Source organism: Phyllostomus discolor, chromosome 7 (assembly GCF_004126475.2).
Source record: "Phyllostomus discolor isolate MPI-MPIP mPhyDis1 chromosome 7, mPhyDis1.pri.v3, whole genome shotgun sequence".
In the NCBI taxonomy this organism is placed as follows: domain Eukaryota; kingdom Metazoa; phylum Chordata; class Mammalia; order Chiroptera; family Phyllostomidae; genus Phyllostomus; species Phyllostomus discolor.
In genome coordinates this window covers 12,006,318-12,024,988 of record NC_040909.2, presented here as the reverse complement: position 1 = coordinate 12,024,988, position 18,671 = coordinate 12,006,318, and the positions used below count along the sequence as shown (strand labels likewise).

At 38.2% G+C, this 18,671-nt stretch overlaps 1 protein-coding gene across 16 annotated transcripts in view; it reads right to left on the bottom strand.

Moving 5' to 3' along the window:
• Positions 1–18,671, bottom strand: part of LRRFIP2 (LRR binding FLII interacting protein 2) — a 105,211-nt gene that overhangs the window by 17,831 nt on the left and 68,709 nt on the right. For 5 of the 16 annotated variants that reach the window (XM_036030515.1, XM_036030519.1, XM_036030516.1 and 2 more), the window contains 6 exons: positions 16,254–16,298; positions 14,740–14,856; positions 11,933–12,004; positions 7,539–7,709; positions 2,656–2,748; positions 334–426 (listed from right to left, as the gene is read on the bottom strand). In XM_036030515.1, coding sequence (XP_035886408.1) covers positions 334–426; positions 2,656–2,748; positions 7,539–7,709; positions 11,933–12,004; positions 14,740–14,856; positions 16,254–16,298 — 591 coding nt within the window. The remainder of the gene's footprint in view (positions 1–333; positions 427–2,655; positions 2,749–7,538; positions 7,710–11,932; positions 12,005–14,739; positions 14,857–16,253; positions 16,299–18,671) is intronic. The other 11 variants (XM_028518491.2, XM_028518488.2, XM_036030520.1 and 8 more) reach the window with 3 other exon arrangements.

Here is an 18,671-nt window from a genome sequence, read left to right as displayed (position 1 = left end):
TCTTATCCAAATTCTTGCAATGTAAAGATAAAATGTTACCCACACATGCCTGTGGCTGCTCCTGGATAAGAATTCTGGGGAAATAAAGAACTTCCTTAGAAAGTTCTACTTGTAGGTTGCACAAGCCTGGAGGAAGCTGGGCAGAAGAGTTCTTTCCACCCATTTTATCAGGTTTTCCCACAGAAGTCTCTGTCTTCTGTTTACTCATATTTCACACTGTATAAATGCTTAAAAACAGTCGAGAGGACAGCTCTTTAGGGATCTCTAAGTTAAATTATATTGGTCTATTCCTCATCAGTGAGCTTCAAACCAAGGCCCAGTTCCACCCCGTACCCTAATGCTTTTATCTTTCCAAAGAAGTGTCTCCTGGAGCTCAAACACCTCTTTTGTCAGGGTGTCTATTTTCTGCTGCATGCGCTGATTCTCCTGCAGAGGAAGAGGGGAAGAGAAGTAATAAAAGAGCAGAAACAAGGGAGGGCAGGAGGGGAGGAAAACAGAACAAAAATAAAGCTGATAAAGAAACGTAAGAGGGGAAGGAGCCAGCGGCTGTGATGAGCAGGAAAAGCAGGAGTTGCTTGCTAAAAGGAAAGATGACATCCAGTGTCTTGGCGACAGGACTTGCGCTGGCCTGCCGCTATGGAAGTCAGGACGGACAGCGGGAGTAAGTGTTCCGACCACAGCTATGTGGCAGCGAGCCCGCTGGGCTTTCTGTGTACACTTAGCTCCATCCACATGTGTGCTCTTTCTGGGGTAACTGCCGCTTTTCCAAACATGGAAAAATGGACGTTTCTAAAGAGGGAAATTCAGATTTGCTTATGATCCTTATCACAGAGAACAAGCAGTAGTTTTAAACTTTATTATCTTAAGCAGAACTAGAAAGACAGAAGAGAAAGGCATCTCAGCTTCATCACTGTGAGTTTCTGTTAGCAGAGTCTATGATAGAAAGAACGTCATGTATCATAAATGAATACTCAACATCGGTGTTTAGAAAAACTAGAATTCAGTATTTAGCAATTCTTAAACAGCTCTTCTGCTTAGGCAATGATGCTGAATGACTGTTATGTTTAACAGGTTTTCTTTAATGCATTATTGGTAAATCATCATCTCCTACTTTCCCAAATCACACATTTCTTATCTACTTTATTATGAGATTCCACAGACCAAAAAGCATTATTTTGTCATACTAAAGGTTTTTCAGTTATACGTAAACACAGATATTAACACCTAAGAGATGTTAATTCTTAATCTAAGAAACACCTAAAACTAATTTAATGTTTTTAAAGTTTGTATACCCAGCACCCTGGGCTTTTAAAGAAACCACAATGACAAATTACCGAGAGCAGTTTCATTCCTCTTTTGAAACCATAAAAGGGGAAAAGTATACATACATCTTAATTGGGAAAAGAAGTAACAAATGGCTGGCACACAGACACACGAAAGGACAAAAGGAAGAGGGATTTACACTGATTTAAATACCAGCAGCAAACAGAATTTGGGTAACATGCTTCTTGCCATATAAGGAAAAACCGAGACAACTAGCTTCACATGTAACCTGGTAATTATAAAAGTTTATCTATGTCTGCATTTTGAATTCACAAATTCAAACTACCTGCTTTCAGCAGGCTAGTTTCAATTCAATTATTCTCAAGAATGAAAAAAAGTAGCACAAACAGGAAAAAAAATCATTTCTTTTCTTCTATTCAATGGTTTTGTAAGTCACTTGCAGGCAGAGAGATGGAGTGAGGCGCGCGCCTCCGTGGGGGAAAGACGGGAGGTGGGCAGTGGGAGGGGGTGTGGGTGAGGGTGAAGGTGACTGGGCAGCCAGGGACGTGGCTAAGTGTGGCAAGTGAGGCATCTCCCGGAGAGCATTACAGGGGGCCTTCCTGACAGACAGCACACACGCGTCCCTGACACTAAGGCGACACTCCTCGCCCTTGATGAACACACCCAGATCAGTGGGCGGGATCCGTTACCAACAAACTTAACTCCGTACTTACAAGAAATCACAGCCTCAAGAAGAAAAACCACATTTAAAGAGAAACAAATGGCATATGAGGTGGTAGGCACAGAAGCACTATAAACGCTTTCAAAGATTTCGTGGCGGACCACGCTGCTTCCCATTCCTTAAAGGCGGCCCACCCTGCGGCCCTCAGAGTCCCTCCACTGGCAGGAGCCTGAGCTCGGCACTGGCCGGCCTTTGCCTTTTTGTGTATCAGGTGCCTCAAGAATTCCTCATTTTCACCTAGCCACCTCAGAAATGTATCTACCTCAGTGAAGATCAAGCTTCTTTTTCTCCCAAAGAATTCATGTTCCAAAAGAAGCATTCACTACGTCCCAAAGAATAACTGTACTCTCCAATTTCTCCTTTTGCCCATCTCCTAAGACATCTTCGGGAAAGAATGTGCTTAGGAATAAAAGACAATTACAAAAGCATCTAAGATTAAAAGGGGAACGTTTATAGGGTTCATAATATTAATCTTTTAGGCCTGCCTTTATGTTTCATGTTCGTAGAATTTTAGGCTGCAGCCAAATATGAAGAGACAAGTAGTAAACTCTTTGTGGCATTTTAACTCCCTTCCCTCCCAACACGCAGCCCCTCATCCCATTCAAGGCATTTTGTTCAAGACTAGTTATTCCCACAGTTCACGTACATACCTCAATAAGCTCATCTCTTTGTCGAAGGCCTTCTTTAAGTTCATTCATTTTATGCTGCAGGACACTACACATATGTTTCTGTCTCTCTAACTCCTGTTAATGAACAAACGATAAGGTTTACACAGATATCGGCACACAACAGACAGGAAGATCTACAGTGTAATGCTACAGAGGCTAAGTGTGATCTCCAGAAACACGCCCGAACTGCCGATGAATACTGACTTAGAAAACTTCTGTGATCCTTGGAAAGGTTCACAAAGGTACAAGAAAATATTGATTTGTCATCTTATAGGATTATATATCTAGAAAACCCAAATTAATCAATGATGCAAGTATAAGAACAATGAGATGACTTAGTAAAGTAACAGGTTAAAATAATTAACATACAAAATTCAATACCTTCTAGGTATACACAATACCTTCTAGGTATACACAATATCAGATAATAAATTTAAAAAATACACACATGTACTTTTTAATACATGTACGTTTAATAACATAAACTTACAAGAATATCCAAAATCTATATAAGGAAAATTATATAAAATATTCTTGGAAGACAGAGAAGTAGGACCAATAGAAAAAGGCACATCATCTTCTTGGATAAAAAGACTCAATATCATAAAAATGTCAGCTCTCTCCCAAAGTAATCCATACATTTAATGAAGTCCAAATAAAAATACCACCAGATATTTTTCTATTTAGAGCAAGACAAGTTGATTATAGATTATATTTGGAAAAACAAACATTAAAAAATGGACAGAAAGCATACCAAAAAAGAAGAAAGGTAGCCTCATTCGATTATAAAACATACTATGATGTTGTTGTACAGGCTCATGAATACACACCAATGGAGAACAGAACAATGAAAACAGACCCAATTACAATATATTAAATGGACCCAATAGACAAATATATTACACAACAACAACAAAACAAAAAGAGCATCTCAAGTCAATAAGAAAAATACTTTTAAAATAGCGATGTTGAGATCACTGGATATCCATATGGAAAAGAAAACTGGAGCCAAACCTTGCACCATACACCCGGACAAATTCCAAACAGACCAGAAGTGTTCAGAAAGGAGAGGGTGGGGGAATGGAGGGAGGGAACAATTACAGTTCTAGAGAAAAGATGAGTGAAGTCTTATAACCAAGCAATGGGGAAAACATTACTAAGAGTGCCTCAAAAGTCAACAAGCAAGAAGGAGGAAAAGATAAGAAATTAGACTAAAAATAAAAACTTTTGAGTGGTAAAAGCATTATAAACAAAGTAAAATGACAAACTGCAAAAATATCATTTACAACTTATATCAGAAACAAAAAGTTACATTCCATTATCATTAGAGAGTCTCTGAAACTAAAAACAAACAAAAAAACCCGCTACTATCTAGAAAAATGGACTAAAGAGGTGGAGAGATCGCAGGGTAAAATAAAAACTGCCCACCAATTCTAATCCTGGGATTATACCTGAAGAATCCAGAAACACCAATTCAAAAGAACCTATGCACCCCAGTGTTCACAGCAGTGCTATTTACAATAGCTAAGTGCTGGAAACAGCCCAAGTGCCCATCAGTAAATGAGTGGATCAAAAAACTGTGGTACATTTACACAATGGAATACTATACAGCAGAAAGAAAGAAGGAGCCCCTACCCTTCACAAGAGCATGGGTGGAGCTGGGGAAACACAAATACCATATCATCTCACCTATAAGTGGAACCCAAATAAAACAAACAAGCGAGCAAATTATAACAGGGAACTAAAGAACAAACTGACAGTAACCAAGGGGAGAGGGGAGGGGATAACGGGGGAAAGAAGGGGAAGGGTCGTCAAGGAACATGAATGAAGGACCCATGGACAAAGACAATGGGGGCAGGTGGGGGTGAAGGACTGAGTGTGGGGGGGCTGGGTAGGGCAGGGGAGAGTAATGGGAGAAAAATGGGGACAACTGTAATTGAACAACAATTTTTAAAAATCGCTCTGAAAAGAGCGATTACTAAGATCATACTAAGAGAAATATAAACTTAAATTATATTTATTGCTAAAACACTAATACAAGTCCAAAAACTTGACAACGCATTCAGGCAAGTACTATGGGGTAGGAAACAGGCCTTCTCATACATTTTGCTGGAAATACAAAATGGCAGAGCCACCACAAAGGGAATTCGACAGCATCTAGCAGAATTACATACCTTCTGACCCAGCAAACCCACCTTAATGAGTCCCACAGACACATGGGCAAACCAAAAAAGACCTACACAGTACATCATTTTTGCAGGACCATTTTTAACAGCAAAAGACTGTGAACAACTCAAATGTCCATTAATATGGAACTGATGGAATAAACTCTAGTACATCCATACAACGAAATAACCAGACAGCAATTTTTTAAAGTGAGGAAGATTTCTACACAGTCCAATCATATGGTGATTAAATCAAGGTACAGAACAGTATGTATGGTATACTACCATTCTCTAAGAAAAGAGACACATATATACATATTTGCATATGTTTTTTGAAGGGCAAGATATCTCTATCCTCTTAGATTAAGAAAATATAAGAATAAATCAATTAATTTTAAAAATTCCCTTAAGGAGAAAATAGGGGTAAAAAGACCAAGATAGAAAGTTGAATACATTTGGTGTTGATCTGACCTTAGATATATGTTAACACTTTATGGAACTGTATAAACCAATTCCTCATGAAAGTAACCCAAGTATCTACTGATATGTGAATGGATAAACAAAATGTGATACTTATATGCACACAGTGGAATATTATTCAGGAGGGAAATCCTGTCACATGTCACAACACAAGTGAATCTTGAGGGCATTATGATAGTGAAGTAAGTCAGTCGCAAAAAGACAAATATTATATGACTTTTTTAAACGAGGTACCTAGAGTAATCAAACGCATAGAGACAGAAGGGAGAATGGTGGGCACCAGGAAGTGGAGTGGGAGGGGTGGGGGCAAACAGGGAGTCCTTTAGTAAGTACTGGGTTTCAGTGTTACACGAGATGGAAAAGTTTTAGAGATCTGTTGAACAACAACGTGACTACACTTAAAATTACAGAACTGTACACTTTAAAATAGTTAAGATAAATTCTGTTATGCTTTTTACCACAATTAAAAGTAAAAATAATTTAAAAGTAAAAAAGCTATGTCTAAACATCGAAATAAAATGCAGTGGACCTAACTGTGTTTCCAGTTAGCAGCATAAGAGCAGGGAGAAGAACTATTTCATGTAATGTTTAAAAACAACGGTTGGACTATACATAGCCTAACAGTAAAATAACCACCAAACAGAACAAAACAAAACACATTAACTATTTTAAGTAATTATATTGGTGGTGGTAACATTGGTATTGCTATTCTGGGTACTGTGGGATAAAGCAATGAGAATAGAATAAAACATAATTACTATCATCCCTAGGGACTCTGAGAACGGAGAATGAGTGTGTGGGAAAAAAGAGATATACATATATGAGAAAAGTGAAATCCCTGGAGTCCTGAACATGAACTAGAACTATCAACATAAACTCATAATATACTTTGCCTTTAAAACACTTTCTAACACTTTTTAAATATGACCAAAACAGGTCAGAATGAACACATTTAGTCCTCAATTAGAAAAATCCCTATGGAGTCTACAGTATTAATGCTGGTCCTTTACAGGTTACATTAACAGCTTCTCTTCCATTACTATGCACAAATTCCAACTGCTGTTGTTTCTAACAATTCATCAACACACAGTTCCTAAATTATTTTCTGAGGTTTTTATTTTTACGAAGTAGAGACAACCCATTTTTTGGCAGTAATATCCATTTGTCCTCTGCTTAAACTGACGTCAACCCTTTAAAAAGCCCCAATTCAGTAAGCTTTTAAGAGAATCCAATTTGTTTTCTGCAGTTGTCAAAGGGCAAATCTAGATCTTGGGTCATGGCTCTAATTTTCCATCTGCACATTTTAACAATATAGCTTACAGACCTCTAAAGAAAACATGTCCATTTCTGACCCACACCTCCACACTGCTGTTTCTAACTTACTGATTAAAATTTTCTCTCCAATTATTTAGAAATCTGGCTCTCTTGAAAAGTGGGGAGAAAAAAAGAAAAAAGGAACCTTCACATTGAAAGTCTTTGAAGCTTTGTGGAGTTCCAGCTAGTTAAAACAAGAAAAAATAAGTAACTGTAATTGTCCCAATTAAGAGATTAAAAATAGCATGATCCCTCACCTATCAAGGGAGTTAACGTTCCAGAGACCCCCGCGATAGGTGAAAATCCGAGAATAGCAGCGTTATCTTTATTTTATTATTTATGTATATTTTAAGGCTTTATAAACCCTTCCCACATTCCTATAAAGCTTTCCCACTCTCTTATTAACCTTTCCCATACTCTTATAAACACTTCATATGCTCTTAAACACTTTCTACACTCTTAAACCTATGTAATTTTAACAACATATAAAATTCTACATGGGTACTCACCAGTGAAGTATACAGTCGTCCCTCGTTCTATCGCGGTTCACTTATTGCGGTTTCACTGTATCGCGGGTTATCGTGGGTTTTAAAAAACCCGAGACGCAGTGAAGCCGCCATAAGTGAACCGCGATAGAGTGAGGGACGACTGTAAAGATGAAACTTGCATTCTCTATTTGCACAAACTAAAGGAGGTCATAAACTTTTCTTTAATAAAATAAATCTTATAAAATTTAAAAAGAAAAATATTTCAGGGCCTCTATGTTCTGTCAATCTCCTTGGACCGTACAGTTTTGACTGAAAGGTCAGGTATGCCGCATTCTTCCCAATAAGCCCAGCACTTTTTAAATGGCCGGTTTTAATTATCTGATCCAAAAGAAAGGCGTTATCCAAGATGAACAGTTACCTTTGATTTTTCTTCATTTTCTCTATAAAATTCCGCCATCTGTTCCTCTTGTTCTTCAATAACATCCTTGAGGGTGTCTACTTGGTAGATCAAATTGTTCTTCTCATTGTCTAACTGTGCATTAGAGACCATGGCTTTCTTGTATTTTTCTTCCACTTCCGACAAAGATTCCTAAATGAAAGTCAAAGTCATCAGCCTGATACCTAAAAGATTCCATTGTCTGTATACAAGATATGACAGGAAATGATAGCACTGGCACAGACACATGGAGGTGCACTTTTGCAAAATACAAGCACTTTGCGGAACTCCTTGTTTAGTAACATGCGCATAAGACAGGGGGGTGATAATAAGCCAACAATGCTATTATAAGAACTTTATATACTCTCTGCTATACAAAAAAAACCAAGCAGCAATGTAACCACTGAAAGATAAAAAGGTGTACAGAGAACAGATTATTTGTAAAAGTCACAAAATGAAGAACCATCAATGTTTTCAGAAATGTTACTCTTGTTGCTTTTAACAAGTTGTTTGACATTCGAAATGCAATGATACAAAAGAATACTGCCTCACTTTACACAAGTAAACTTCACACTCATTTGAATTTTGCTCCTTTGTGGACATTTGTTTTCAGCACTTTCTTGGACTGCATAATACTACTAATGTAAATGCATAAACATATTTTTCTAGCAATTATTAAAATTTTAGTCATTTAAAAATAAGCCAAACTAAAATGATTACTAATGAAAGAACTACCACAAAATGCCTGAAATTTTATATGCTTCCAAGTTTTCTGCCTAAAATAGTTTATGTCTGTTTTTTAAATAATTATGTCTAATTTGGTAGATTACCAATGCCTAGTAACTTTTTTAAAGCTAAAAGTAAAAAACATTTTGCATAGAAAAAGTCACCACAGCTGGAAATAAATTTTAAAAAGAGTAATGCAAATGTTTATCAAACCAAGATTAATGCTACAGAAATGAGAGCCCAGAAAACTTATACTTATGATCAATTGATTTTTGGCAGGGGTACTGAAACAACTCAATGGGAAAAGAACAGTGTTTTCAACAAATGGTGCTGAGGCAACTGAATATCCACATGCAAAAGACTGAAGTCGTACTCCTATCTCACATCATACACAAAAATGGATGAAACACCTAAATAGCTAAAACTATAAAATTCTTCAAAGAAAACACAGTAAATCTTCACATTGATATAATACTAAAAGTACTATCAATGAAGAAAAAAATAGACCATGAAAGTTTAAAATGTTTGTGCTACAAAAATACCATCAAGAAAGTAAAAAGACAACCCACAGAATGGGAAAAAAATATTTGTAATTCTTATGTATGATAAGGAATTTGCATCCAGACTACATAAAGAATTCATACAAGTCAATAATAAAAAGAAACATAATTCAATTCAAAAATGGGTGAGGATTTGAATAGATTTCTCCAAATGGTCAATGAACACATGAAAATATGCTTAACCTGATTAGTAATTAGGAAAATGCATATCAAAACCACAATGAGATACCAGTTCAGATCTACTGGGATGGGTATCATCTATAATGAAAACAAACAAACAAACAAGCTAGGTGTTGGTGAGGACGTGAAAAAACTAGAACCCTACACACTGCTGGTGAGAATATGCAGCTGCTTTGGAAAACAGTTTGGTAGCCCCTCAAAATGTTAAACATACAATTATCATCTAACCCAGCAACTCTATCCCTAGGTATCTAATCTACCCAGGAGAAATGAGAAGATATGTGTAAGCAAAAGCTTGCATACAAATGTTCACAGCAGTGTTATTCAAAACAGCCAAAAACTGGCAACAACCCAAAGTCCATCAACTGGCAAATGGATGAACAGAGTGTGATAAACCTGCACAATGGAATACTACCCAAACATAAAAAATACACACCCACAGATACCATGTTACAACATGAATGAATCTTGAAAACATTATGCTAAATGAAAAGTCTACCACAAAAGACAACCTACTGTAAGATCACATTTATATGAGATGTCAGAACAGGCAAATTCACGAAGACAGAAAGTAGACTAGTGGCTACCCAGGGCCGAGTGTGTGAGTGGGAGAGGAAGAGTGGGGAACGACCGATAATTAGTATGGGGTTTCCGTAGTGGGGGGAATAACAATGTTCTAAAATTGGGTGTGGCGATGGTTGTACTACTCTGTGGCTATGCCAGAACCACTGAATTGTGTACACTTAAAATGGGTCAATTTTATGGTATGTGAATTATATCTCAATAAAGTATACACACACTCTTAATGACACTTCACAAACTAGGATTATATTAACAGGTAACATTTATATTAGGATTGGGATCAAATACAACCCAAATCAGGAATATAAGCAAAGTGGATTTATATAATAATTTAAATGTAGTAGTATCTTATATAATTTAAAATGATTCTGATCCACCTTAAAGGCTAATAGCACTCCAAGTCCTCCTCACAACTCAGTCTGTACAAAGCACGGACACCAAAATCTAAGATGTAGGTTAAGCAGCAGATGCAACACGCAACAGACCAGAAATTTGACATAAAACTTAAGTCATATACTCTTCCTTTAAACAAGACCATAGACAACGGTTTTAAATTTAAGTATCAATGTAATTTTACTGATTTCGATCTACCTTATACAATGATAACCACTAGAGATTAGTTTTACTTAAATGTGTCTAAGGCAATGATTTTCAAAGGGTGGGTACTGAGCAAGTAGCAACAGCTTTACTGTTGCTGCACTGAATAAGAAAATCTGGGAGTTCAGCAATCTGTGTTTAACAAGACTTGGGTGATTCTGGATGGAGGGGGATGTGGGAGGAAACACCCAAAGGCAGGCATTTAATAAAAAAACGAAGTCATAAACAATGACCCAGCATCCTTTTTAAATAGGATATGGATACACCACACCACTGTGCTTCCTCATCAATCAGATTTTTAAAATTATTTTTCCTCCACTTAAAAGTTATTGCAAGGATAAATATAACCTGGAGTCAAGTTCAACTATACACTGACCATAAAATAAAAAAAGGAATCTTATCCATTCAAAGTTTCAAATAAATTTAATGTGTTCTTTTGTAGCCTTTAAAAATGCAATAAAAGGTAGATCTAAAGGTAAAAAAAAAAGTTTTAAAAAGTAAAAATATCTCTTAGTCGCTTGCTTGCTCTCCTGTTACATTATATTACATATGAGACTTAATATGAGCATATTTATTTAATGTATTGAATCTTTTGCCTTGATCTGAGATATTTCCAAAAATCTTACCTCTAAAATCTTAAAAGCGGGGGCATTAAATCCTGCAAATCAGAGCAGTGAGACTAAACGAGCACATCGGCGCACTAGCTGTGACTCTGCTGACGCTCACTGATAGCCTCACCGCATCCAGGCTGCCCTGGAGGGCGCCTCCACAGGACTGGCCACGCCTCTGGGCCTGAGTCTCACCTGTGGGATCCTGTGAGCATACTCACCTGCAGGAAGATTCTGTCTGGTGGCTGAGCTACCTCAAATCACACCACGGAGGCAGATGAAAGCCTTGCCTATTAACTCCACACTTGGTCCTTTGGACATATCCTAAGTACTTTTCTGGCTGCCTTGCTTACACTGTTATTAGAAGCCCATTGTGTTTTTCTTTCAAATAGAGAAACTTAGTTTCCTTTTGTATTAGGCTTGAACTTCATAATAAAACATGAGGAAGAGCATGATAACCAAGTGCCATATACTACCAAAATGGCTGCCTCACATGGACACTTGTATTGAAAACTGGAAGCCAGCCTTGCTTGGAAAACAGAGGCCTGTTTTAAACGTATCTCCAAATTCTTTAGGGCACTGAGTCTGTGTGATCCTTTTTGACCTGCAGGTGAAAAACAAGAAAGCCAGCAAGCACAGGCCTCATGCCCCAGGGCCCTTTCTCCAGAGGGAATATTTACAGTAACGCTCAAATACTTCTTCCTCTTGCCTTTAATATGGACTGAATTTGGTGACAGAAACAGGCAATACTCTCTCATGAAGCCTGGAAGAATTTTAAGGTCTAATTCTCAATTTTAAAAAATCTTAGAATACTTTTTAGGTGTTTGCCCAATTCAGTATTGTATGGCTAAGACACAAGGGACATTTAAGTATGTTGTAAGACTTATAAACTGTAAGGTATAATATTACTGAATAGTTTAAAAACTATATGCACTAAACATTTCAACATAAGCAGAGACTACAAGTTCCCCTTTCCTAGACATTGCAGGTTAAGCACATGCTTGAAAGACAAACACCGTTAGTAAAGCTATGTGCAGTGGGGTTAATAGAACTCATGAAGCCACCAATACCGACACTTCTGCGTACAGACAGCATGCTTGGGCTGCAGAATGGGCCCTGATACCTTCAGTTCTTTAAGCCCCTGCATGTATCTCCCTTCTACATCCTGTATCTGGTCCTTAAGGTCATAGATATCCTGCAGGACATAGGAATGAACCATTGCATAAAACCATCCACAAACATATCTTAAGTCTCAAAGAATTCAGATGAAAATGTGAATTGTATTTGAATATTCCAGACTAAAAGGAAAAAATCCATAGCACACAGACGTAACTGCCGCTCCCAACCACTGAAAGGGGGGAACAGCAGGGGACAGTGCGGCTGGAGACGGTCTGGAGTGACGTTGCTAAAGTGTCGAGTATTTTCTCGGCATTAACCCATGTTGAAACAGCATTAGGGTAGGACTGCATATGAAAAAACTATTTCAGTTATAACATTTTTTATCATGCAATTTTTACAATTTTATGTCATTTAAATAATTTTTGGCATAATGCTTTACCTAGAATAAAGTATGTAGCAATTATAAATAGCAAATTTTACTGACTCATTACAGAAGCTTTTAAAAAAGTAATAAATGAATATGAACAAAGTTTTCTTTCAATAACTTAGTTTACTGATCACAATTAATTTGGGAGAAAGAAAGTAAAGGAAGGAAGTCAAACACAACCATGCTCAACACAATGTAAAATGAAGAGAGTCTATCCTAAAAACACCATTTACTGGTAAATATTGAGAAAAGCATTTGCTCCAAAAGTTACCACAATCCTTACAAGGAGGGTGAAGCAGGCTGAATTTTAAGTGGAAAATACTGTGTCACTTAGTCCTGACCCTCTACATAAAATCTGTCCTGGATGCTTGATTTAGGCGGGAAATACCTGCTACAGGCCCTACAATTCTGCCATTACAGGCGGGGGCCATGACCTAAGGCTGATATGTACAGTTTCTGTATTGCGCTTCCTCCGCACCCTTCATTCCCTCTTTGGTGGGTGTGTCTGTCTTTTGTTCACTGATTCACTCAAAAGACATTTGCTGAGGGTCTATCGGGAGCCAGGTGCTAGGACACAAAAATCTCATGTCCTTCAAGAAGTCCCTCTCTCGAAGAAACATGGGTAAATGGCAAGCACGAGCGAAGTCTGAGGCTGGAAGGCCCTGCCCTGCTTGCTGCCTTTCATCCCGCCGGAGAACAGCACTGAAGGCAAGAGTTTACCTGACCAACTCTGTACTCCCAGCACTCATGCCTGCTCTTAGTAAGAGTCAATACTTACTGACTTTTTCAAAGTCACGGCCTTGCTGATCTGGATCAGCTCTCCTCTACCGCTACGTTCCAAAGCACCCCACCCTCTCCTAACCCCCAGCTCAGTTTTACAAGCTGCCCACTTCACCAACGGGACTCCTGCCCCTACCCTGCCTACCCTCTTACTCAGTCCCCACCCGCCCCGCCCCCTCTCTACTGAGGCAGTGAGCAGACCTCCAAATCAGGACGCCCATCCATCCTAGCCCTGGGCGTCCTCTCACCCACTCAGGGACTGTGCCCCGTCCGTTACCCCTCTCCTTCCTCAGCCTTCACGTTCTCGCTCTGCCATCTCCAGCCAACCAAGGAAAACAATAACCCCACCTTTAAAGTAAAACAAAAAAATCTTCTCTTAGTCTTCTATCTCTCTCTGCTACCAACCAACTTCCTGTCCTCCACTAGCGTCTTCAGAGCAAGGTTCTTACTTTTCCTCCCATCACATCTGACTTGCTCATCTCACCTCATCGGTCAAGCACAGGGTCTCTGCTCTCCTCCCGTGCAGTGCTCGTGGGATTCTTTAGGAATGCAAATCAGGCGTCATCACTCCCCTGCTTAACGCCCCAGAGATGCCAGGGTACACCTGCATTCCCTTCAGGCAGCCACACCAGAGGCTTTGACCCGTCACTGCTGCTCCAGCGCCATCGCTCACCACAGCTCTTCACTTCTCACGCTCCCCTCCAGCAACTTCACTGCCTGTGTAATTTTAATTCTTCCTTCAACCCTTCCCTGAGAGCTTTTCTCCTCTAAAAAGCCCTTTGGTATCTCTTCTTCTAGTCCAATTTAGAAGATGATTCTCTGAATTGCCTTAACAGTTCTATTCCTGCTACTACCATTAGATCACACCACTTGGTTTTACTGGTTTGTATCACTGATCTTCCCTATGAAACAAACAGTGAACTCCTGAAGCCTAAAGTTTGTTTTACTGCCTAAAAATCTCTGGGGCCAAGGGTTCAGTAAATGTTGAATGAATGCAATGCAATTTTTATTATGACCTTTCCCCATTGCTCAAAAATAGGGTCTGCAAATAGACATTCAAATAAATACATTTTTAAAGTTCCCATCTTTCAAATAAAATGGCTGATAAAAATGGAGAGTCAACTAATGGGTTAAATAAACCTTTCATTACTAAGGTATTTGTTATCTCAAATATTATTATACTTGTCTTACCACAAAAAATATTCAAGCAGCCAAATAGTGCCATAATAGCTCAAAAGACTAATAATTACCAGAGTTTAGTTCCTTGTACATCCACAAATTTTCCACTTAAAATATGGCCAATTATTTCTGAGGGAATTACTTTTAGATACATTGAAAAGTTTTTTTTGGCATTTGTAAATTAGCAAAGCTCATTCCAATAGCATCAAAAGTTCAGAAAAGAGAACAGAAAAAATTAACCAATCTCCTTCCTTTCAGACCAAAGTCACATTCTTCAACTGTATTAATGATTTTCTTTTAAAGAACTCATATTCCTTTTCTTCCTACCGCATCACATTAAATGTTAAATAGTTCCAGTATGCTAATATACTGAAAAGAAGCAAAAAAAAAATGGTTTTAAAAAGCAAACCAAAAATGTCAGTTACCCGCAGTTCGCTTAATGAGGTGTCCGGGTCTATTAAGCTGCTGGTGTCCCCACTTCCTCGCCTGGATGAGTTCCCACTGAGAGGGGTTGTCGCTGAGGCAGAGTTTCGAGATGAAGGCTAGAGGAAAGAAATATGACACTTCTAACTCTTGTCTCTTTCACAAGGCTTGCTGTGAAAACTAGCAATGGGCAGGGTGGCGAGGGAGATCTGCTACAGCCCGGATGAGAAGTGGCCGGGGCGACACACGGGCCACCCCGGCGGGCTTTGGGGTAGGGGCGTGCAGAGAAGGGAAGGGCCCAGACGCTGGGCGCGTAACTCTGTTGCCTCACACTCTCCCCTGGGCTCTGGAATTCATGGTCACTAAAAAGGAAATACTTCGTGTGAGAGTGATTAGTTTTCTAAGTGTGTCTTTGTTATACTGTAAACGGTGCTGAGGTGCGTGCATCAGACTAATTTTATAACAGTTTTTGAACTTTGCAATCAGTACACTAGTTAACAGTCCTCCTGTTTAGTTCCCAAAGCTGCTGCTTTAGGACCTTTTCTTTTTTAATATTTTGTTGATCAAGTTGGAGATTCTACTTGCAGCTGAGAGCGACACCACCATATATCACTATGATTTAGACTGCCGTTGCCACAATCAGTTTAAATGGGGGATTCTGCTGTTGAATTAACAAATGGCACACACCTGTGCTGTCCAAAATAGTAGCCACCAGCCATGTGAAGCTACTGAGCACGTGAAATGTGATCAGTCCAAGTTGAGGCTTTTTTTAAAAGTATAAAATACACACTAGATTTAAAGGCTTAAATTAGTGCAGGAAAAAACAATGCAAAATACCTCAATAAATTTTCATATTGATTATGCTGAAAATATTTTGGATATTGGGGTTAAATAAAATATATTGTGTAAATTAACTTTACCTGTGTCTTTTACTGCTTTACTACAGCTACTGGAAAATTTAAACTTATATATGTGGGTTAGTTACGTTGGTGGCTTGCACTAAGTTATTTATATGAGACAGACCTGAGACATCTTTTTTGGGGATAGCATAAAAGTAATCCTTACTATTTCCCTAGATGACTATCAAAAAATACTTGCAAAAGAAAGTCAGAGACTTTAACACAAAGCAACTCCCAGAAAAAAGTTATTTTACTTCAAAGAAATAATTATCTTAAAGGAAAAAAAAATCTCCGAGTTTGCCACCACCAGTCCTAAAAGACACTTCACTTGCAGTGTTTAGCGGCTTCTTCTCAGGATCAAATTGTGCAGGAATGAAAATCAAAACGGCCAAAAGCTGAGGAGGCGACATTCAGTGAAATAAAATGCAGCGTCTTTCTCTCCCCAGTGCTTCACATGATTCAACCTCGGAGGAATTCTGGGGGTCATGGACAGGAAATAGATGAGGAGAGGGAGAGTAGCTCCATCAGTTCGATTGTAGTAAAAGAATGAAAGAAATAGTAGTGGAAAGTAAGTTTGATTTTGAGAACTTCATTCCCTTAGGATTTTATATACTCACTCTTGTGTAATTTTCAGCATACTGTTTGTCAGATTTTTCATCCAACTAGAAGAGAACAGAGATAAAAATCAGGAAAAACGCTTAGGCATGTTGATTTTTTTTAGGGGAAAAAAAGAAGTGACCTCTTTTAAGTTCTCCAAGTTCAACTGATGTTTGGAACCTAAAAGTAAACATACTAAAACTGAAATGAAAGTTGAAATACATAAGACAAAATGTCAAGAACTTAAATTCTTACCCTAGGGAAGACATGAAGCAAGCAAGCAAGCTAGCCGTTAGCAAAAGTTTACAACTGTTAGATAGATTTTCTTTTCATGGAATTTGAACACATTAAGGAAAACTATACATAAATTTAAAAGTTTTAGTATTGCAAATGTTAATACAAGAAAAAACTTGTACACATCAACAGGGAAAATCTGATATAACCAAAAGTCAAAAGACTTTATTATCTAAACATTATTAGGATACAGGACACATAGATGAGACTACTACACTTCACCAAAGGAAGTTCAGATTGGACTAAAAAGCATGCTAAATACATAATCAAAAAATGCCCCCCTCCCCAGCATTAAGAATTCAATTGCCTTCTTGCTTTGTTTTTTGTCATACATGCACACATATGAAAAAAAATCAAAGTACACAACAAGAGAGTATGCCAATAAGCCTCTCCCTACCATATCATGTCCTGACTTCCACCTCTCCTTCCAAAGGCAACCATCTCCCAAGTGTTTAAAAATTCTAACAGTTGTGTCTCAAATATATCCTATATCTTCTTTTTCCCCTTATCCAGTTTCAAAGATTAGAGAAAGCACTTCATTTTTCTTTATAGTATGCATTGCTCCTTGACCCACAATATTTACTCAAATTATTTATGTATGTCTGATCTCTCTTTGGTGTAAGCTCTATGTCTGTATTCTTTTCTGTATTCCTCACACCAAGAATAGCATTTGCCATACAGAAAGACTCCCAATTTGTTGGATGAATGAAAAAATGCATCATACCCCATCAATGATGCTTTAGGCCTATGCTGCATAAATCCCATTATCTGAACATAACATAACTGAATTATCTTCTGCTGATACGCCTAAAGGTTTTAGTTGAAGTGTTTTAAGAAGTGAGGCACCCTAAAGGTCTAATCCAAAACCCTGACTTTATTTATAGCTGAGGAAAGAGAAATTCAGAGGTGAAAGATTTCACTGAAGGTTGAATTACTTAATGTCAGAACTGGATCCAGATCTCAGTTTTGTGAGTTTTAGCCCATTACTCATGTTGTTTACCTCTATATACTGTCCCAATTACCACTACGGGGGGGAAATCACATAAAGATTGAACCAAATAATAATATACCCAGACTCTAACTACTATACCAACCTTCCCAGCCCAATCTAGAGATTTAAAACCTTCTTTCTCAGTTAATTATTAAAACACAAAATGTCATTATTTCTGGCTTTATTCAGATCACTTTAACTTCCTCATATTTGAAAAATTTTCTGTTCTTTTTCATTACCCACATTTATCACATTCGTTTTCTCAGTAAATACATTTTATTATGAGTACTATATCAATATAAATACTACCTTAGACTCTGAACACTTCTTGCTGTAATATTCTAAAAAGGACCTGATGTTAGTTCACGCTGATTGTTTCAAACCACATACAAAATGCATTATACCAACCATACAATGATAGTAGTTTTTATATTGGCGATTTTTGCCATAAAAAGGAATAATCTTCCATTACATCTATACTGGTAAAATACATGGCCTAGTAGTTAATGTGTTTATTCTTTAGAATGAAAGAAACACTACATCTAAATAAACTGCTTTATTTTCCTCAGAGTAACTTCCAACTCTCTTCTACTAATGAATTAAGGAGAAAAACAGCATTCAGAAACATTCTTCTGTATCTATTTGAAATCCTGTCTCATAGTCCCCCTCACAAAAATAACCCCCTAACCCACCCATTTTTTAACAGTCAACTTGAAATAAACTTACATTTTAGAGGCTGCATCACTGAACTAGTCCCTCATGAGGTTCATCCTACTGCTTTCCCTCTCTTCTGACAGATCCCAATTGCCGCAGCGTAGGCTGATGATGATGCGCCAAGCCTCAGGGATTGTTAAGCCAGCAAAAAATGCCCCGAGCAGCCACGCCGCAGTCCAGTCATTTTGGCTGCAGTGACTTGGCCAGAGTCTCTCCAGCTCTCACTTCTCAGCCGCCGCGCTACAACGCGGGGTGCTGCATACACTTCCACCAGGTGCTGGCTCAAACCTGGTCTCTAAGAGCCCAGCGCTCTAACGGCCAGGAGGTCCACACAGCTGCCCCGCAAGGGCGAGCTACTGCTCACAATGACAACTCAACGAGTCTGCCGGATCCCGAAAAGGCTTTTTAAATGGCATAAATTTAATTGTGTTTAATATTA